General features: G+C 44.9%; 1 protein-coding gene across 1 annotated transcript in view; it reads right to left on the minus strand.

Moving 5' to 3' along the window:
- Positions 1–11217: 11217 nt before the first annotated feature.
- IGDCC3 (immunoglobulin superfamily DCC subclass member 3) overlaps positions 11218–16618 on the minus strand; it is a 258903-nt gene continuing 253502 nt past the window's right edge. Inside the window, exon 13 of the mRNA XM_073304657.1 lies at positions 11218–11390. Coding sequence (XP_073160758.1) covers positions 11218–11390 — 173 coding nt within the window. The remainder of the gene's footprint in view (positions 11391–16618) is intronic.

Here is a 16618-nt window from a genome sequence, read left to right on the forward strand (position 1 = left end):
ACGAGGCAGGCTTGTGTTGATAGTGGCGGGGGCACAATTTAAAGGCTCTGGTGGTATTCAGCGGGGGTCAGGGCAGGGCATGTAAACCCTGGCAGAAATCTGGGGGGACACATGACACCATGTGTCACCTCTACTTCTATCCAGTATGGATGGGGCACAGAGAGGGTATGTAACATACGCTGACCAATGGGTTATCTAAGGTTGCACCACATACACAGTGCAGGATTTTGGCTATTGGCTGCTATGCTAAGGGTCTTTAAAAATACTTTTTATCTAAAAAAATTGTTTCTCACTTTCCATCCCCTTTATATTGATTTCTGCTCTGTTCTCCACCCTCCTTTTTCTGCATCCTCTGTCCTTCTGCAGCATAGGCCAGGACTGGGAGCCAGGGACTTCTAAGTTCTAACTCTGTCTTTGCTGCTGACCTGCTGGGGGGCCTATTCCCTGCCCTGAGCCTCGGTTTCCCTGTCTATGAAATGGGTACATTGATATTTTCCCCACCTCACAGGATGCTCTTGTGAATGCAAAGCCCTATGTATACACGCTAAGTACTATTTCTTCTTGTCTTTGCCTCGCTCTCTGCCGCTTCTCTTCCTGCCTTCTTTTTGGATGGGGGTTGTAAGCATTAGTACGGAGGGAAATTAAGGTTCCTGCAGTATTTATTTCAAACAGTGCATGTCTTTGTGGACAGAAATGTTAATAAATAGTCCAGCAATACTATAATACGAGCTCCAGGCTGGATCCAAGCCCTCATTTGGAGTTGACCCTAAACAATAAATCTTGCAGGAATGAGGATTGTAATGCAACAAGTTGAGGCAGTTTGGTTATGTCTAGCTGTAATAGAACCTCTGGGACAATAAACACATTCATGGTTATGTTGATACATTACGGCTTCTAGCCAGTGGTGTCCATCACAAGGGCGAGGGGGCTAGGTATCCCAGGACAGCTTAACACACCAGTGACTTCTCATGCAATTGCTCTCCAATTTCTTTGTGCAGTGACAACTGAATCTCATTCTGAATATCAAACTGTGGCATATTGTGGTGTGGAATCGGTCAGCAGTGTTTGCTTGGATCTAGGCTGGGAAGACAGCAAGTGAGTCCTAATGATAGGGAATGCTGTCAAAAACTGTCAATTTCTAGGCCTCGCTGAGGAATTGTGCCGTCACCAATCACTGGCCTTCAGGCAGAAAGCATGCTGCCTTGATTTTCTCATTTAGGCTGGCCTATGCATGTCCTCTGTCATCTCTGCTTGCTAGCAGGGTGGTGTTTTGTATGGCACACAAGGAGAATTTAAAAGCATCCTGCAACAACCTTGAGCATTTATTTTAGCACAGAGCAGTTAAGGCAAAAATTAACAAGGTTTTGGGATCCCCACTCAACACACGTTAGCTCTGATTTTTACAAAGTGCTAAACCCCAGCCGCTCCCATTGACCACACTTAATCCTGACTCAGTGCAGAAGCATGGACTAGACGACCTCTTGCGGTCCCGTCTATATTGTATAATTGGAGTGGCGGTTTCTCGGGACTTGTAAAAATCAGGCTGAAGTTTAGCCCCCAGAAATTAAGGCTCCTGAAATCATACTGAAAATGTCATTGCCTTCTTTTATATTTGGTTTGTAAAGAGGCGAATCATTCAAACGCTAACACCTATCCCAGGCACTGGGTGACGTGTCACACTTAATTTCTTTGAGGCTGTATGTTATTTTTTTTCATGGATACATAGTACTGTGAACTTGCTGCCCCTCTATGAATAAACAAGATTGATAATAAACATCTCTAACCTAGATAAAACTCCCCAGCCTTTTAGATATCCTGCTCTTCAAATGCCTGGGCTTAAAGATGAGCCTTGCAGAGAGGAAGCTTAATAAAATACAGAAGAGGTGATACTCCAAGGAACCCGACAATGTTATTAAAATCCACGTTTCCTTGCAGTTCCATTTCATCCCCTGGTTAAACTCCAGCTCACATAGATTGATTACTAATAACAATGCTTTGCATTTCTATAGCACCTTCCACCCACAGAACTCAAATGGCTTCCCATACGTCTAATGAATTAGACCTTGCAGTAGCCTCCTGAGGCACGTGATTATGAATGGTACAGGTTTTATTCCAGGCTTGGCCACTGATTCACTGTGTGTGACCTTTAACTGCTTTGTGCCTCAGTTTGCTACATCTGGAGTATGGGGATAATCCAGACAGACTAGGTGGGACTGTTCTGAGATGCTGATTGCTGAGTGCATTGAGACTCTTGGATGGAAGATGCTTTAGCACAACACATTATTATTAGCAAGAGCATGAAAACAGGAGGTACAAAACCGAGCGTCAAGGGGAAAAATAGATTCTAATGACTTCACTCCTGGAGATGGGAATGGTTGGCCATGTCCTGCTACCAGCATGTAAGTATAAAATAGTGGTAAAGTTAAAATTTTAAAAAATGGCAAAAATCCTCAGTGTCCGTCTCTTCTCTCCTTCTTTACTGTTTCTCTTTTGCATTCATTCCAGTGCTACAATTTTAGTTTTTGGTGGTGCTTAGTCATTCTATAAATACAGGAAGGATGGTCCCGTTAGGACACTAGCTTGAGAACTGGGAAACTCAGGTTCAGTTCCTTCCTCTGCTTCCTGGCTGTCCATGGCCAAGTCACTTAAGCCTGGATCCACAAAGGGACTTAGGTATTGCGATGCTGAACATTGCAGTGCCTAGAAAAGCCCTGGAATGACATTGGGGCACACAAAGCCTGAATTAGGTGTCTAGGCTCGCTATACAATAAACGGGAAGAGATAGGCACCTTAGGATGTGATCCACAAAAGCCGGCTGGCAGGAAGCTGCCTAGGCTAGCCAATGGGAGATGCAGATGAGAGGGAGGTGTGCGAAGCCCCGCCTCTCTCATGGAGATGGGTATGTAAGTCTGGGCTGTAGGGAGGCAGCTGGCTTTGCTAGATGTCCATGAACAGGAACCTGAACAGGAACAGCAAAATCCAGGTTTTGGATTTGTGCTGGAAATGGCCCACCTGATGATCACTTTAGATAAGCTATTACCAGCAGGACAGTGGGGTGGGAGGAGGTATTTTTTCATATTCTCTGTGTATAAATAAAGTCTGCTGCAGTTTCCACGGCATGCATCCGATGAAGTGAGCTGTAGCTCACGAAAGCTCATGCTCAAATAAATTGGTTAGTCTCTAAGGTGCCACAAGTACTCCTTTTCTTTTTGCGAATACAGACTAACACGGCTGTTACTCTGAAACATGCATAAAGATTGCGAGGTGCTCAGGGAGTATGGTGATGGGGGCCAGGTAGATAGAATGAGCCAACAATATATATGGAAGTTGACTTGGACACTGTTAATGGGTGATAGTCACAACACCCATTTGTTGTTGTCTTCCAGATCAGGGATTTGTGCTGTTTAGTTTGTGAAGATTTAAAAACACAAAGAAATATTGTCTGGCCCTGGGATCTCCCAGATTCTGGTATAATAAATATAAAAAATATGCTTTAAGAATCTTGCTTGTTCTTAAAAAGTAGGGTCTTCATGTCACTGAAGAAATGATGAAAATAACAGGAAAAACTCCTCTATTGGCTGCCAAGTGAGATCACGTGTGAGGGGAATTGGAAAGTATTTTTAAAAAATTTAATTAGATTCGATATGGGAGTATTAACCAGTGAATCTGATGAGATTTTAAAATGAAGTTCAGTTACTTTATAAATCCCTCAATTGGAAGATGCCTTGACCAGCAGGGTCTGACTTTCTCCTGAATTCTAAAATTCGCATAAATCTACTTCTAATAGCAGAATAAGATTATGGGGAGATAAGTCTATTGAACTTTGGGAGTTCATGACAAATGAGAAAGATAGGGTCTCCTGGAAATGATCTTGCATTTATATAGCACCTTGCCTCCAGAAAGGTCTCAAAGTGCTTTACAATCTGTGGTATGTATGGGGATTGTTTTGTCCACTACTCAAGTATGGTCAGCTCAGCAGCCCGGGCTCCCTGGGCAGCTCTTACCACTGCCATGCTTCAGCTTCTGGCGGGGCCTCAGGGGGAAGAGGAGGAGCACGAGGAGGGACCCTGCGGGCGGGGGCCGGGGCTCCTCTATGTGTCCTGTTTTTGCATTTTGAAAAGGTAGTCACCCTGCTACAGGTGTCTGGCTCCGGTTGCACCTGAGAACAACTCACCCTTTTGGCCTTGGATCCAGCTTTCAAGTTAGGCTCAAGCAGACCTCGAGGCAGGAATAAACACAGAGCAGGGCAAGAGGATGGGCCCAACCACCTTTGGTGTGGGTGCTGCTGTAAGCGGCCACTCTCCCTTGCTGAAAAGACCCTTAAAAATATCACCAGAGGAAATTAATAAGAAATGAAAAGTTGTGCGACCCTTTAAAATTCCATACATACCATTTGAAGGGGGTGCTAACAGAAATGGGAATTTTTGCTTAAATTGATCATGTTTTTCAAAATGTAACCCAGACATGATGGTGTTTCCTTGATACGAGTAGTCAGGACCTTGGTTTTATATTTCAGTCCAAACCGAGATGGCCATAGACTTCAAGGCCAGAAGGGACCATCATGATCATCTAGTCTGACTTCCTGCATCTTGCAGGCCACAGAACCTCACCCACCCACTCCTGTAATAGACCTCTAATCTCTGCCTGAGTTACTGAAGCCTCAAACCATTATTTAATGACATCAGACCCTTCCTTAAATTCCAGAAATGACAACCGTAACAGAGGAATTCTTATTTAAAATCTTTGTGGAAAATAATAATAGGCTAGCTCCATTATTTTTATGAGACACTCCAGTAAACAACTGACACCACTTTCCTAACTCAACATATATAGGAATGGACAAAGAAAGATAACTCCAGAGCTTTAGATCAGTGGTTTTCAACTTTTTTTCATTTGAGGACCCCTAACAAATTTCAAATAGAGGTGCAGACCCCTTTGGAAATCTTAGACATAGCCTCCAGACCCCCAGGGGTTGCAGACCCCCAGTGGTCCACCATGGACCACAGGTTGAAAACCACTGTGCTATGGTAACAACAACCTGTTGTGGACCCCTTAGACCTAGTCTGCGGACCCGCAGGGGTCACAGTTCCCAGGTTGAAAACTACTGCTATATACAGTAGGAAATGACTCACTGGGTGTGTTTAGAAGCATAACCACCATATTCATATGTCCTAGCAATGGAATGTAGCCATCGATCTACATGTAACTTGCATGGAATCTTCCCAGAGCTTTAGAATTATTTTGATAGCGGCTGTCGTCATTATGTCTGTGTGGGTTGTTTTGTTTTTTTTCAATTCCATTATGCTCAGAGGCTCAAAAGGTGAAGAAAAAACTGCTGAGCAGCATGGCAATTTTAGAAGCCCTTTGGGCACTGCTCTGGGATGACAGGTGTCTTCTGAATGTAGGAAAGGCAAATCTGGCCCTGTACCACTTTATTCAAGTCCTTTTCCTTCTCCATCTTTTCTCTTTCTTCCACTCTGGAGCTTTGTAAGGCAGGAAGTGCTGCACCAGCCAGCAGCTACTGATGGCATGGAATCTCTTGCTCTTCTGCAAAGCCAGTTGGAATAGTGTATTTGAAAAGAATGTGTTTCTGCTTTGATTTATATTAAAAACCTCCTTTGTCTAAGGTGAAGATATAAGGCCTTAGGGCCTGCTGTATCAGATCAGGACACTTGGCCCTCACTTGGCTGTGTACCATCTCTGGATTGAGACCATAATGCACCTGGCCAGTTGTGTAATCCTGCCTCTGATGGGTGGGGGAAGATTTCCTTCCTGACCCTTGGGTGATTGCCTGGTGCCCTGATGCATCAGACTTTATACCTTGGCATGTTCAGCTGAAAATGTAATTAGTCCTAAAATTTTCCATCTTTTTCTATTCCCTTGGCTACCTCTCCTGTTAATGACTCTATGATAAGTAAATTTCCACTGCTTCAAACAGCAGATTTAGTCTTGCATGTAAAGTCAGTGGACTTGCAGCTGCTTACACAAAATCTGAATTTGGCCCATACAGGTAAAAATATGCTTTCTAAAGAGTCTATAAAACAGCTTGTCAGGACTGTTTTCTCATCACCATGTATGTTTTGTTCCCGTGCAGAATCTAGGCTATTTCTCCTATCTGGCATCCTAGACCACAGACGTGTCTAATTTTCAAAATAAATCCATTGGAGGAGCATAGAGCAAACGAAGCAACTGCATACAGTAAAGGTCAACTAAAGACCACTTTAAATATGTTCATAGGAAATGACAGTTTATGGCAGCCTGTTATCTAATTACCTTTGGCATGCTGATAAGGCTGAACAGCGATGATTTTAACCCTCAATCATGCAGACAAACATCAAAGCAGCTTTACTGTATCTCCACATCTCTTACTAATTCTAATTTTGGGGTAGCCGAACTGCTGTGAAAGACAAAGTCCACCATCATGCCAATGAGTAAGCCTGCATTTTTGCTGCTCTTTGCATTTATTCGTTTGGGAAGGTTGGGGGGGGGTCGTAAGGATACCCCTCTGGCAAAAAAGTGCGCAGTGTGCATAATAATCCATTGATACTGCTTACTGCCATGGCTTCTTTGCCTTGTTGAATTGCGGCCATACAGATAGGGGGCATTTCACTTACATGCTGGCATTTTTATAGATAGGGGCCAGGGATGTGGCTGGCTCAGAAGACTGAGGTACTTGATCCACAGAACGTGGGTAGCACGGGCATTGGCTGCCGCTATTACTTACTGTTTGCACTGTGGCAGTGGCTAAAGGATGGTCAGTGATTATGGGGCTAGCCTCGCGCTTGGGAGACATCAGGTCTAATCTCTTGCCTCTGCCACATGCTGCCTGGGCCAAGCCACATTGGTAGGTCTACACTGCAATCAGGAGATGGGCTTGCAGCTCGTGTAGACATACCTGAGTAACAATACCGGTGTAGCTGCAGCCGTAGGGGTAGCGGCATGGGCTAGGTCCCAGCTACAGGACCCAGGATACATACACAAGCTTTGCTACCCAGGCTGCTGCGGCTACACTGCTATTGTTACTCCAGGTAGTTTTGGTCTAGCTAGATCAAAGCTAGCGTGGGTATGCCATGACAAGCTGCAACCTGATTGCGGTGTGGAGCAACATGTGAGCTTATACAGCTGTTTCGGTCCAGATTCATAGAATATCAGGGTTGGAAGGGACCTCAGGAGGTCATCTAGTCCAACCCCCTGCTCAAAGTAGGACCAATCCCCAGCTAAATCATCCCAGCCAGGGCTTTGTCAAGCCTGACCTTAAAAACTTCTAAGGAAGGAGATTCCACCACCTCCCTAGGTAACGCATTCCAGTGCTTCACCATCCTCCTAGTGAAAAGGTTTTTCCTAATATCCAACCTAAACCTCCCCCACTGCAACTTGAGACCATTACTCCTTGTTCTGTCACCTGCTACTACTGAGAACAGTCTCGATCCATCCTCTTTGGAACCCCCTTTCAGGTAGTTGAAAGCAGCTATCAAATCCCCCCTCATTCTTCTCTTCCGCAGACTAAACAATCCCAGTTCCCTCAGCCTCCCCTCATAAGTCATGTGTTCCAGTCCCCTAATCATTTTTGTTGCCCTCTGCTGGATGCTATCCAATTTTTCCACATCCTTCTTGTAGTGTGGGGCCCAAAACTGGACACAGTACTCCAGATAAGACCTCACCAATGTTGAATAGAGGGGAACGATCAAGTCCCTCGATCTGCTGGCAATGCCCCTACTTATACATCCCAAAATGCCATTGGCCTTCTTGGCAACAAGGGCACACTGTTGACTCATATCCAGCTTCTTGTCCACTGTAACCCCTAGGTCCTTTTCTGCAGAACTGCTGCCTAGCCATTCGGTCCCTAGTCTGTAGCAGTGCATGGGATTATTCCATCCTAAGTGCAGGACTCTGCACTTGTCCTTGCTGAACCTCAGATTTCTTTTGGCCCAATCCTCTAATTTATCTAGGTCCCTCTGTATCCTATCCCTACCCTCCAGCATATCTACCTCTCCTCCCAGTTTAGTGTAATCTGCAAACTTGCTGAGGGTGCAATCCACACCATCCTCCAGATCATTTATGAAGATATTGAACAAAACCGGCCCCAGGACCGATCCTTGGGGCACTCCACTTGATACTGGCTGCCAGCTAGACATGGAGCCATTGATCACTACCTGTTGAGCCTGACAATCTAGCCAACTTTCTATCCACCTTATAGTCCATTCATCCAGCCCATACTTCTTTAACTTGCTGGCAAGAATACTGTGGGAGACAGTGTCAAAAGCTTTGCTAACGTCAAGGAACAACACGTCCACTGCTTTCCCCTCATCCACAGAGCCAGTTATCTCTTCATGGAAGGCAATTAGATTAGTCAGGCATGATTTGCCCTTGGTGAATCCATGCTGACTGTTCCTGATCACTTTCCTCTCCTCTAAGTGCTTCAGAATTGATTCCTTGAGGACCTGCTCCAAGATTTTTCCAGGGACTGAGGTGAGGCTGACTGGCCTGTAGTTCCCAGGATCCTCCTCCTTCCCTTTTTTAAAGATGGGCACTACATTAGCCTTTTTCCAGTCATCTGGGACTTCCCCCGATCGCCATGAGTTTTCAAAGATAATGGCCAATGGCTTGGCAATCACATCTGCCAACTCCTTTAGCACTCTCGGATGCAGAGCATCCGGCCCCATGGACTTGTGCTCGTCCAGCTTTTCTAAATAGTTCCGAACCACTTCTTTCTCCACAGAGGGCTGGTCACCTCCTCCCCATGCTGTGCTGCCCAGTGCAGTAGTCTGGGAGCTGACCTTGTTCGTGAAGGCAGAGGCAAAAAAAGCATTGAGTACATTAGCTTTTTCCACATCCTCTGTCACTAGATTCTTTGGCCTGAGCTCTGAGGGAGCTGGCCTTGTTCTCCCAAGGTCATCGGAATGTCAACACACACTCTCCTCAACCCGCTGCGTATGGGAAGGTATTGATTACGTTTGATGAATTGGTGCCCATGTCCTGCCGTAGGAATTAGTTAATGGGTACAAGATGCAAGAGCTCTCTGTCTCATAATGTATTGCTGTTTATTTCCTCTGCTAGATATTGCCTGCGGTGAGAGTGCTTTTCCTGCGTTGTCTTTGTTCAGAATGAAAGAGTGAGCAAGAACCGGGATGAATGGTCTTAACTAAGTTTTGCTTTAACCTTGAAAAGGTTAACAGCTCTGATCTCCCTCCTCCTTCTCCCTAGAAACGTGGTAGCAAATCACGAGAAACTTTTTCAATGTTTGATTTTTGGCAATGTGGCACAACAGTCTTATGGCTAAAGCCCAAGACTGGTTGTCTCCATGTCTGGGTTCTGCACCCAAGCTTCTTGAGGATCTCTGGACAAGTCACTTCATCTCTCTCTGGGCCTCAGTTTCTCCATCTGTATAATAGGGGTCAGTGATACCATCTTGTCTCACAGCCATAATGCCAGGCTTAACTTATTAACCTTTGTAAAGTGCCTGGGCATCCTCTGACAGAAGGTGCCATGGAAGTGCAAAGGATTACATTTTATTTAGAGCAAGAGAGGGTGCCATCCTCGGGCTTGTGCTTGCAAGGAATTGTGAGTAAAATAAGCCTCATTTCTGCCTTGATTGAACAGAAACACACACATTCGGTTAAATTCTGGGCCTCCTTCACTGCATCAGGGCAGCTTTATGCTGATGTAACACAGCAGGGTCACACAGGCATAAACCCACAGAAAAGCAGTAGGGGATCTAGCCCTTGCCTCATCCCATCCTATTCATGTTTATGTGCCAGTGTGCCTTATAAAACAAAAAGATGCAAAGGCCAATCAATATACCTGTGGCTCTGCCAGTTGCCAAGTGTAACGCTCTGTTCCAAAAGCGCTTTTCCCCTAGCCCTCACGAAGAGCGAGGAGTTGAAGGAGGCTATAGCGAGTAAGTTGGGGGCTTCTTACTGACCTTGGAAGTTTGCAAACCTGTGCCCTATCTCTGAAGGAAGGAGATTGTGACAATTTTTGCCTACTGGGGATCCAATCCTGCCCGGTGCCAACGACTCTCCATTTCTGCTGAATGTTGGCCTTGTGAGCACGCATCCTTAATAATGGGGGATGAGGAGAAACTGGGTCACTGCCTACTGAAGGGGAGAGACACTGAGGAACTTGGTGAGTTGGGCTTCCCAGATGTCCTAGCTCAACGCGCCACTCCATGTCTCCGAGTGGCGGTGCGTGAAGTTGAGTTCGCAGAAAGGGTCTTTTCATGGGCTTAATGGGTCAGTCAAGAGCTGAGGCAAGGCTAAAGAACTAGCAGCTATTGTGTCAACAGAACTTTGAGGGGGGATATGGCCAGAAAAATTAGGGATCGAGAGAGAGGCTTTCATTTGAGGCAAGTTAGAACTCCATGGGCCTAATTCTGGTCTTGCACCATTTTTTGTATCTCCTACTGCTGGCTTACACCAGTGAAAGTGAGAGGAGAATCAGACTCAAAAGAGAACAGGAGAATGACAGAGAGGGAACAATGCTCCCATCTGCCAGCAAAGCCAAATTTCTTTGCCATCTTCCCGCCAGTTTGGTGTGGGCAACTGGCAGGAGGGCCTAGAAAGGAAACTTTTTTTTTTTTTTTTTGGAACGTGTTAGTAGTAAGTTAAAGAGAAGTGGTGGCATCAGGTGAATAGAGCCCTGGACTGGGAGTCAGGAAACTTGGATTTCTCTCCCCAGTTCTGCCACTGACATGCTGTCTGACCAGCTCTGTGCCTCAGTTTCCCCTCCCATCCTTTGTCTTGTCTATTTAGATTCTAAACTCTTTGGGGCAGGGACAGTCTCAGGAACTGGACCTATGGGACCCCCATCTCAAGTGGGGCCTTGTAGTGGGTTAGCAGTAGATCCTCCCCCTCTGGGTCAGTAGGAGACCACTCCGCCTCACTATGTCCCGGGGCATTGTTCCCACTTAGGGAATGAGCCGAGTCACACTCTGCCTGTATCTCTGGTCACCAGTCCGGGCAGACTCAGGGTCTCTAGCCCACAGTCAGGGCAGCGAAGAGTCTGTGGCTCGGACCGGTACTCCGGATAGAATGGTAATCAAAGAGTTAGTACGCCGAACACTTGGCGGGGCATTGCAGAGTCTGGGTCTCAGGCCTACACTCAGGGCTGAGGCCCTTAGTCAGGGTGGGGCAACAAGTCCTCTGAACTCAGGCCGGGGTAGAGCACCCCAAATGCAGCCTGGGGGAGCTCAGGCACGAGAAGAACCTCCTAGTGTCCTCACTCGGCGGACTGTCGGCATAGGCATACCTGGGTCCGCAGGGGGTCCTCTGAGTTGTCCAGGTAGAAGGCCAGCAGCAGTCCCGGCGACTCCTCCATGGCTCGGTCACCAGATGGCTCTGGCAGCGTCGGCCAGTCCTCAGTGCCGCGGGAGGCCTGCAGCAGTTTCCCAGCTTGGGAGCAGGGAGGGGATATCTGGCTCCTTCAGCAGCTGCCCCACAACTGAACCCCCCAGACCCACCTTTTATACTTCCTGCCCTGCCCCCTGACTTCCGGTGGGAGGGGTGAGCGTGGCCTGGCTGCACCCACCAGGGCTCTGCGAGCAGCTCCTCCCCATCTGGGTCAGTAGGAGGCCACTCCACCTCACTACAGGCCTCCAGGAACTACTGCAATACAAATAGTAAAATAAATAGCTTAATGGATCCTTTCAGTTCAATTATAGAAATGTGCTGATGAGAACATAAGAACGGCCATACTGGGTCAGACCGAAGGTCCATCTAGCCCAGTATCCTGTCTTCCGACAGTGGCCAATGCCAGGTGCCCCAGAGGGAATGAACAGAACGGGTAATCATCAAGTGATCCATCCCCTGTCGCCCTCTCCCGGTTTCTGGCAAACAGAGGCTAGGGACACCATCCACGAGTAATAACCTTCACAGTTATTTCTAGTGATCAGGAAGGTAACACAGCCTCTTTAAATCTGGTGGGCTTTAAGAGATGTGCCCTTCTCGGGCAGACTGGCTTTTTTGTTCTGATTTATGAACTGATGACCTAACGTACATCAGAGTGTGACATCCTCACTTTAATCCATGGACAGTCCCATTGACATCATGTGAGCCAGAATCTGGCCCTATAAAACCGTCTTACATCGTAAGTTTTTGGGGCAGAGCACGTACCATATGTATATTAATAAAGCATAGTGTGAAAAAAGTGATTATCAACAATACCGTGTGCAGTGAAGGAATAGGGTTCTTCTCTCCAGGAGGTTAAGAGTGTAATTCATCTTTGGATTAAAATTTTAATTAAGTTTTGCTTAAATGGTAAAAATAGTGCTGTCAGGAAGGGAGGTAGTTATTCTATAAATACATGGGATATAAAAAGTAAAGACAAGACAACCACTCAACATCTATAGCATTGGTAACTGCTGTCGATTTGTAAGAGAAAGCAAAGTATAGGAAGCTGACCTACTCATCCATCATTTGATGGGTCCCGAGGGAGTATATCTGTAGAGTAATAGACTTTCTATTATATGCAGTGGTGTTGTAGCCATATTGGTCCCAGGATATTATAGAGACAAGCTGGGTGAGGTAATATCTTTTATTGGACCAACATCTGTTGGGGAGAGAGACAAGCTTTTTGAGTTTACACAGAGCTCTTCATCTGAAGAAAAGCTCTGTGTAAGCTTGAAAGCTTGTCTCTCTCACCAGCAGAAGTTGGCCCAATAAAAGATATTACCTCACCCAGCTTGCCAGACTTTCTGTTGTTACTTTGCAACCACAATGCGGCAAACGATGTGTTGCACCAGTGTGTTCATCACCTTACCACTTAATTTATCTGTTCCCTCTGGTGGATGGCATTTAACCAGTTGTAGAATTCTTTGTAAGAAACGGTCTTAATGTGTTCATGCACTATACTACTGTCACTGCATTAACCTCTGTATAGTATAAAAGTTACTCTGGTTCCTTTATGATGATATCTTTAAGCATAATGAATAGTGGACAAGTGGAATCCTTGGGCATAAAATATGTCGAAGTCCAGATCTACATGCAAATCCAATTAGATTTCCCAAGCCAATAACTTTAAAGCTGTGAATAATTATTATTCCAATACACAATTTGTTAGGGTCTGCATTTAGCACAATGGGAAATTTTAAAATATTTTTTAAAATGTATTTTGACGAAAGAACAGTGGTGTATTTGCCATTAATGAAATTCTTTTATAGGCTTGATTTCATCAAGCTGATGTGTATGAACAGAAAAGAGTTCCTTCCTTTGCATCTTCTCTGGAGAAATATGATTGAAACCTGATGAGGAGAACAATGGAGCATCCTTAGCTTGATTCCTTATCAGTAATGAATCAAGAGTTAAAACCTAAGATGTGTGTTCTGAAAACACAGTTTCTTTGCTTAACATTAAGGGGGGGCATAAGTTTCACAGATACAGAAATGGGCTCATTTTTCAAAAAGAAAGCACTAGAGAAATTAAGTGGCCTTTCACCCCCAAAATGACAGCATGAAAGTGGTAAAAAAAAAAAAAATTGGCAATACAGTTGTTTAACAATGGAAACTAAATTAGATTTTTAAAAAAATATTTATTCTACCTGAAATAGCGAATCCCCACTGAATGCTATTGTGGAAATGTGTATTTTAAACTGACAGCTCGGTACTCAGGCTGCTCCTGTGAGGTATGCAGGCTCAATGCCTATCGAATGAAAGAAGAGTTTATAATTTTTTTTTCTGGAAAAGAGATCCTGGATTCTAAGGTCAGAAGGGACAGTTCTGACAATCTAGTCTGACCGGATGCCTAGCACAGGCCAGAGAATTCAAACACTTTGTAAGTTTTCTCCCTATAAACAGTCAGATGAAGGGTGACATTCTTGCCCCTGCACTGGAAGGGCTAGAGTGGTATAAAAAGGCCCTGGACGCCCCAGATTTGGCTGGGGAAGGATTCCCCTGGCTCAAGTATAGCAGAAGATAGCTGTAAGGCTGTCTCCCAAGGATTCCTGCTATGCAGGGGTCCATAGGGAAGCCCTGCGAAGCTGCCTTAGCTCAGAGCCTGTGTGATTTACGCAGGGGCCTCTCCAGCTACTGGAGCGGCCCGGGACTAGGAGGACAAAAAGCTGGTTTGGGGTCACCTTTGTTCCACCGTGGCCTGCAGATTCTGGGCCCCACCTCTTCAGGCATATTTCTTCTCTTTCAAACTGACGCCCCACCCCGAAAGAGCATGAAATTTTTCTCCCCTAAATGTTTCCTTTGTCAGAAGAGCTCAATTGAATTCAACACACCAGAAGGTTTACGTTTCATAGAATATCAGGATTGGAAGGGACCTCAAAAAGTCATCTAGTCCAACCCCCACTCAAAGCAGGACCAATCCCCAATTTTTGCTCCAGATCCCTAAATGGTTCCCTCAAGGATTGAACTCACAACCCTGGGTTTAGCAAGCCAATGCTCAAACCACTGAGCTGTCCCTCAGAGTTTGTCAATTGTGTGCAAACATGCTTGGCATGGGACCCCTCAAAGAAAGTGTCCTGCTGGAAGTCAAGTTCTTTGGGGGGGACAAAGCCTAGGTCCCAAAGCTGCATATGCTTATGCTCAAGAGTAACTTCATATGAGCAGTGCCATTGTTTGCAGGATTGGGCCCTAAAGTATGAAACTGGAAATCAGGACCTCTGGGCCCTACTTGCAGCTGAGGCCCTGGCTGGCTGTATGATTGTGGATAAGCCTGAACCTCAGTTTGCTTTCAAAACCAGTCAAAAACATGCAAAACACCAGGTCAGTTTCTAGTAAAAACGGGTGAATGTCCGGACAGGCTCATTTCCAAGCACAACACAGACCCCAAAACGTGGAAAATTAGTACTTTCCTAGGTTTTTAGGTGCCTAAAACTAGCTGTATGATCAACAGTATGAAACATAAACATTCAGAGCAGGGAGTTGGGAATTTGCATGAAAGAGCAGCTTAATTACAGGAACCTGGAATTTAGCTTCCAGATCACCAGCCTGGACATTTTTAAAGGAAAACGAATGCTTTCAAGCCGTAAAGTTCCTACAAGTACACCAACAAGAAAAAAAGCTGTGTACATATTGCTTAGATGGTATATAGGCTTGTCAAGTTTCCTTCCCCACTCTGAACTCTAGGGTACAGATGTGGGGACCTGCATGAAAAACCCCCTAAGCTTATTTTTACCAGCTTAGGTTAAAACTTCCCCAAGGTACAAACTATTTTACCTTTTGTCCCTGGACCTTATTGCTGCCACCACCAAGCATCTAACAAAAATAACAGGGAAAGAGCCCACTTGGAAATGTTTTTCCCCCCAAAATCCCCCCAAGCCCTATACCCCCTTTCCTGGGGAAGGCTTGATAAAAATCCTCACCAATTTGCATAGGTGAACACAGACCCAAACCCTTGGATCTTAAGAACCATGAAAAAACAATCAGGTTCTTAAAAGAAGAATTTTAATTAAAGAAAAAGAAAAAGTAAAAGAATCACCTCTGTAAAATCAGGATGGTAAATACCTTACAGGGTAATCAGATTCAAAATATAGAGAATCCCTCTAGGCAAAACCTTAAGTTACAAAAGACACACAAACAGGAATATACATTCCATTCAGCACAACTTATTTTATCAGCCATTTAAACAAAACAGAATCTAACGCATATCTAACCAGATTGCTTCTTAACCCTTTACAGGTGAAAGGGTTTTTCCTCTGGCCAGGAGGGATTTAAAGGTGTTTACCCTTCCCTTTATATTTGACAAGGCTAAATTCTGCTTTCAGTCCATTGGTGTAAATCCAGAGTAACTCCACTGATTTAAGTAGTGTTACTCTGGATTTACACTGGCGCAACAGAGCATAATTTGACATTTGGTCAGTAACATTCTTCTGTGGGTGTGATAGAAAATCCAATGACAGGTTTCAGAGTAGCAGCCGTGTTAGTCTGTATCCGCAAAAAGAAAAGGGGTACTTGTGGTACCTTAGAGACTAACAAATTTATTTGAGCATAAGCTTTCGTGAGCTACTGCTCACTTAGCTCACGAAAGCTTATGCTCAAATAAATTTGTTAGTCTCTAAGGTACCACAAGTCCTCCTTTTCTTTTTGAGAAAATCCAATGAAACTCTAATTACTGCAGTTTAAATGTTCTGATGCATGTGACTCCAGCAGCGTCCCTTCCAAAATAAATAGATTAATGAGACTTATTCAGCTGGGATGCTTATTATGCACACAATCTTAGTGCCATTGTATCAATTTAACATTTTGACTAATAGCTTTGCTTTTGACTGATCCAGCGTTTTCAACCTCTCTCTCGCTCTCTTCGTAAAAGATATCACTTACCTGTTAAAACCCGAGAATGCTGTTTACTGCAGATATCCAGCGGTAGGTCAGCAGATCAGCTTTGCTCACAAGACTAGGTGAACACCTGATTCAAAAGGACTTCTTTGCCTTTTGGTAAGATCAACTATCACATCAATTTAATATTGGACATATCCTCTCTTAGGGAAGGGGGGCAGGCAGGAAGACTAGAACTAGGCCTTGTATGGGGGTTGTCTTAAGTATATTCCTACCCTATAGGATATTTAATTACTATGACCCTATAAAACAATGGCAGTTGTGCTTCCCTTTTCCGTCTGTGCTTCCCCCAACTCCTTTCTCTGCTTTTTAAGATGAAGGGATTGGAGTGGGCAACTTTTT

Source organism: Lepidochelys kempii, chromosome 10, assembly GCF_965140265.1.
Source record: "Lepidochelys kempii isolate rLepKem1 chromosome 10, rLepKem1.hap2, whole genome shotgun sequence".
NCBI lineage: Eukaryota > Metazoa > Chordata > Testudines > Cheloniidae > Lepidochelys > Lepidochelys kempii.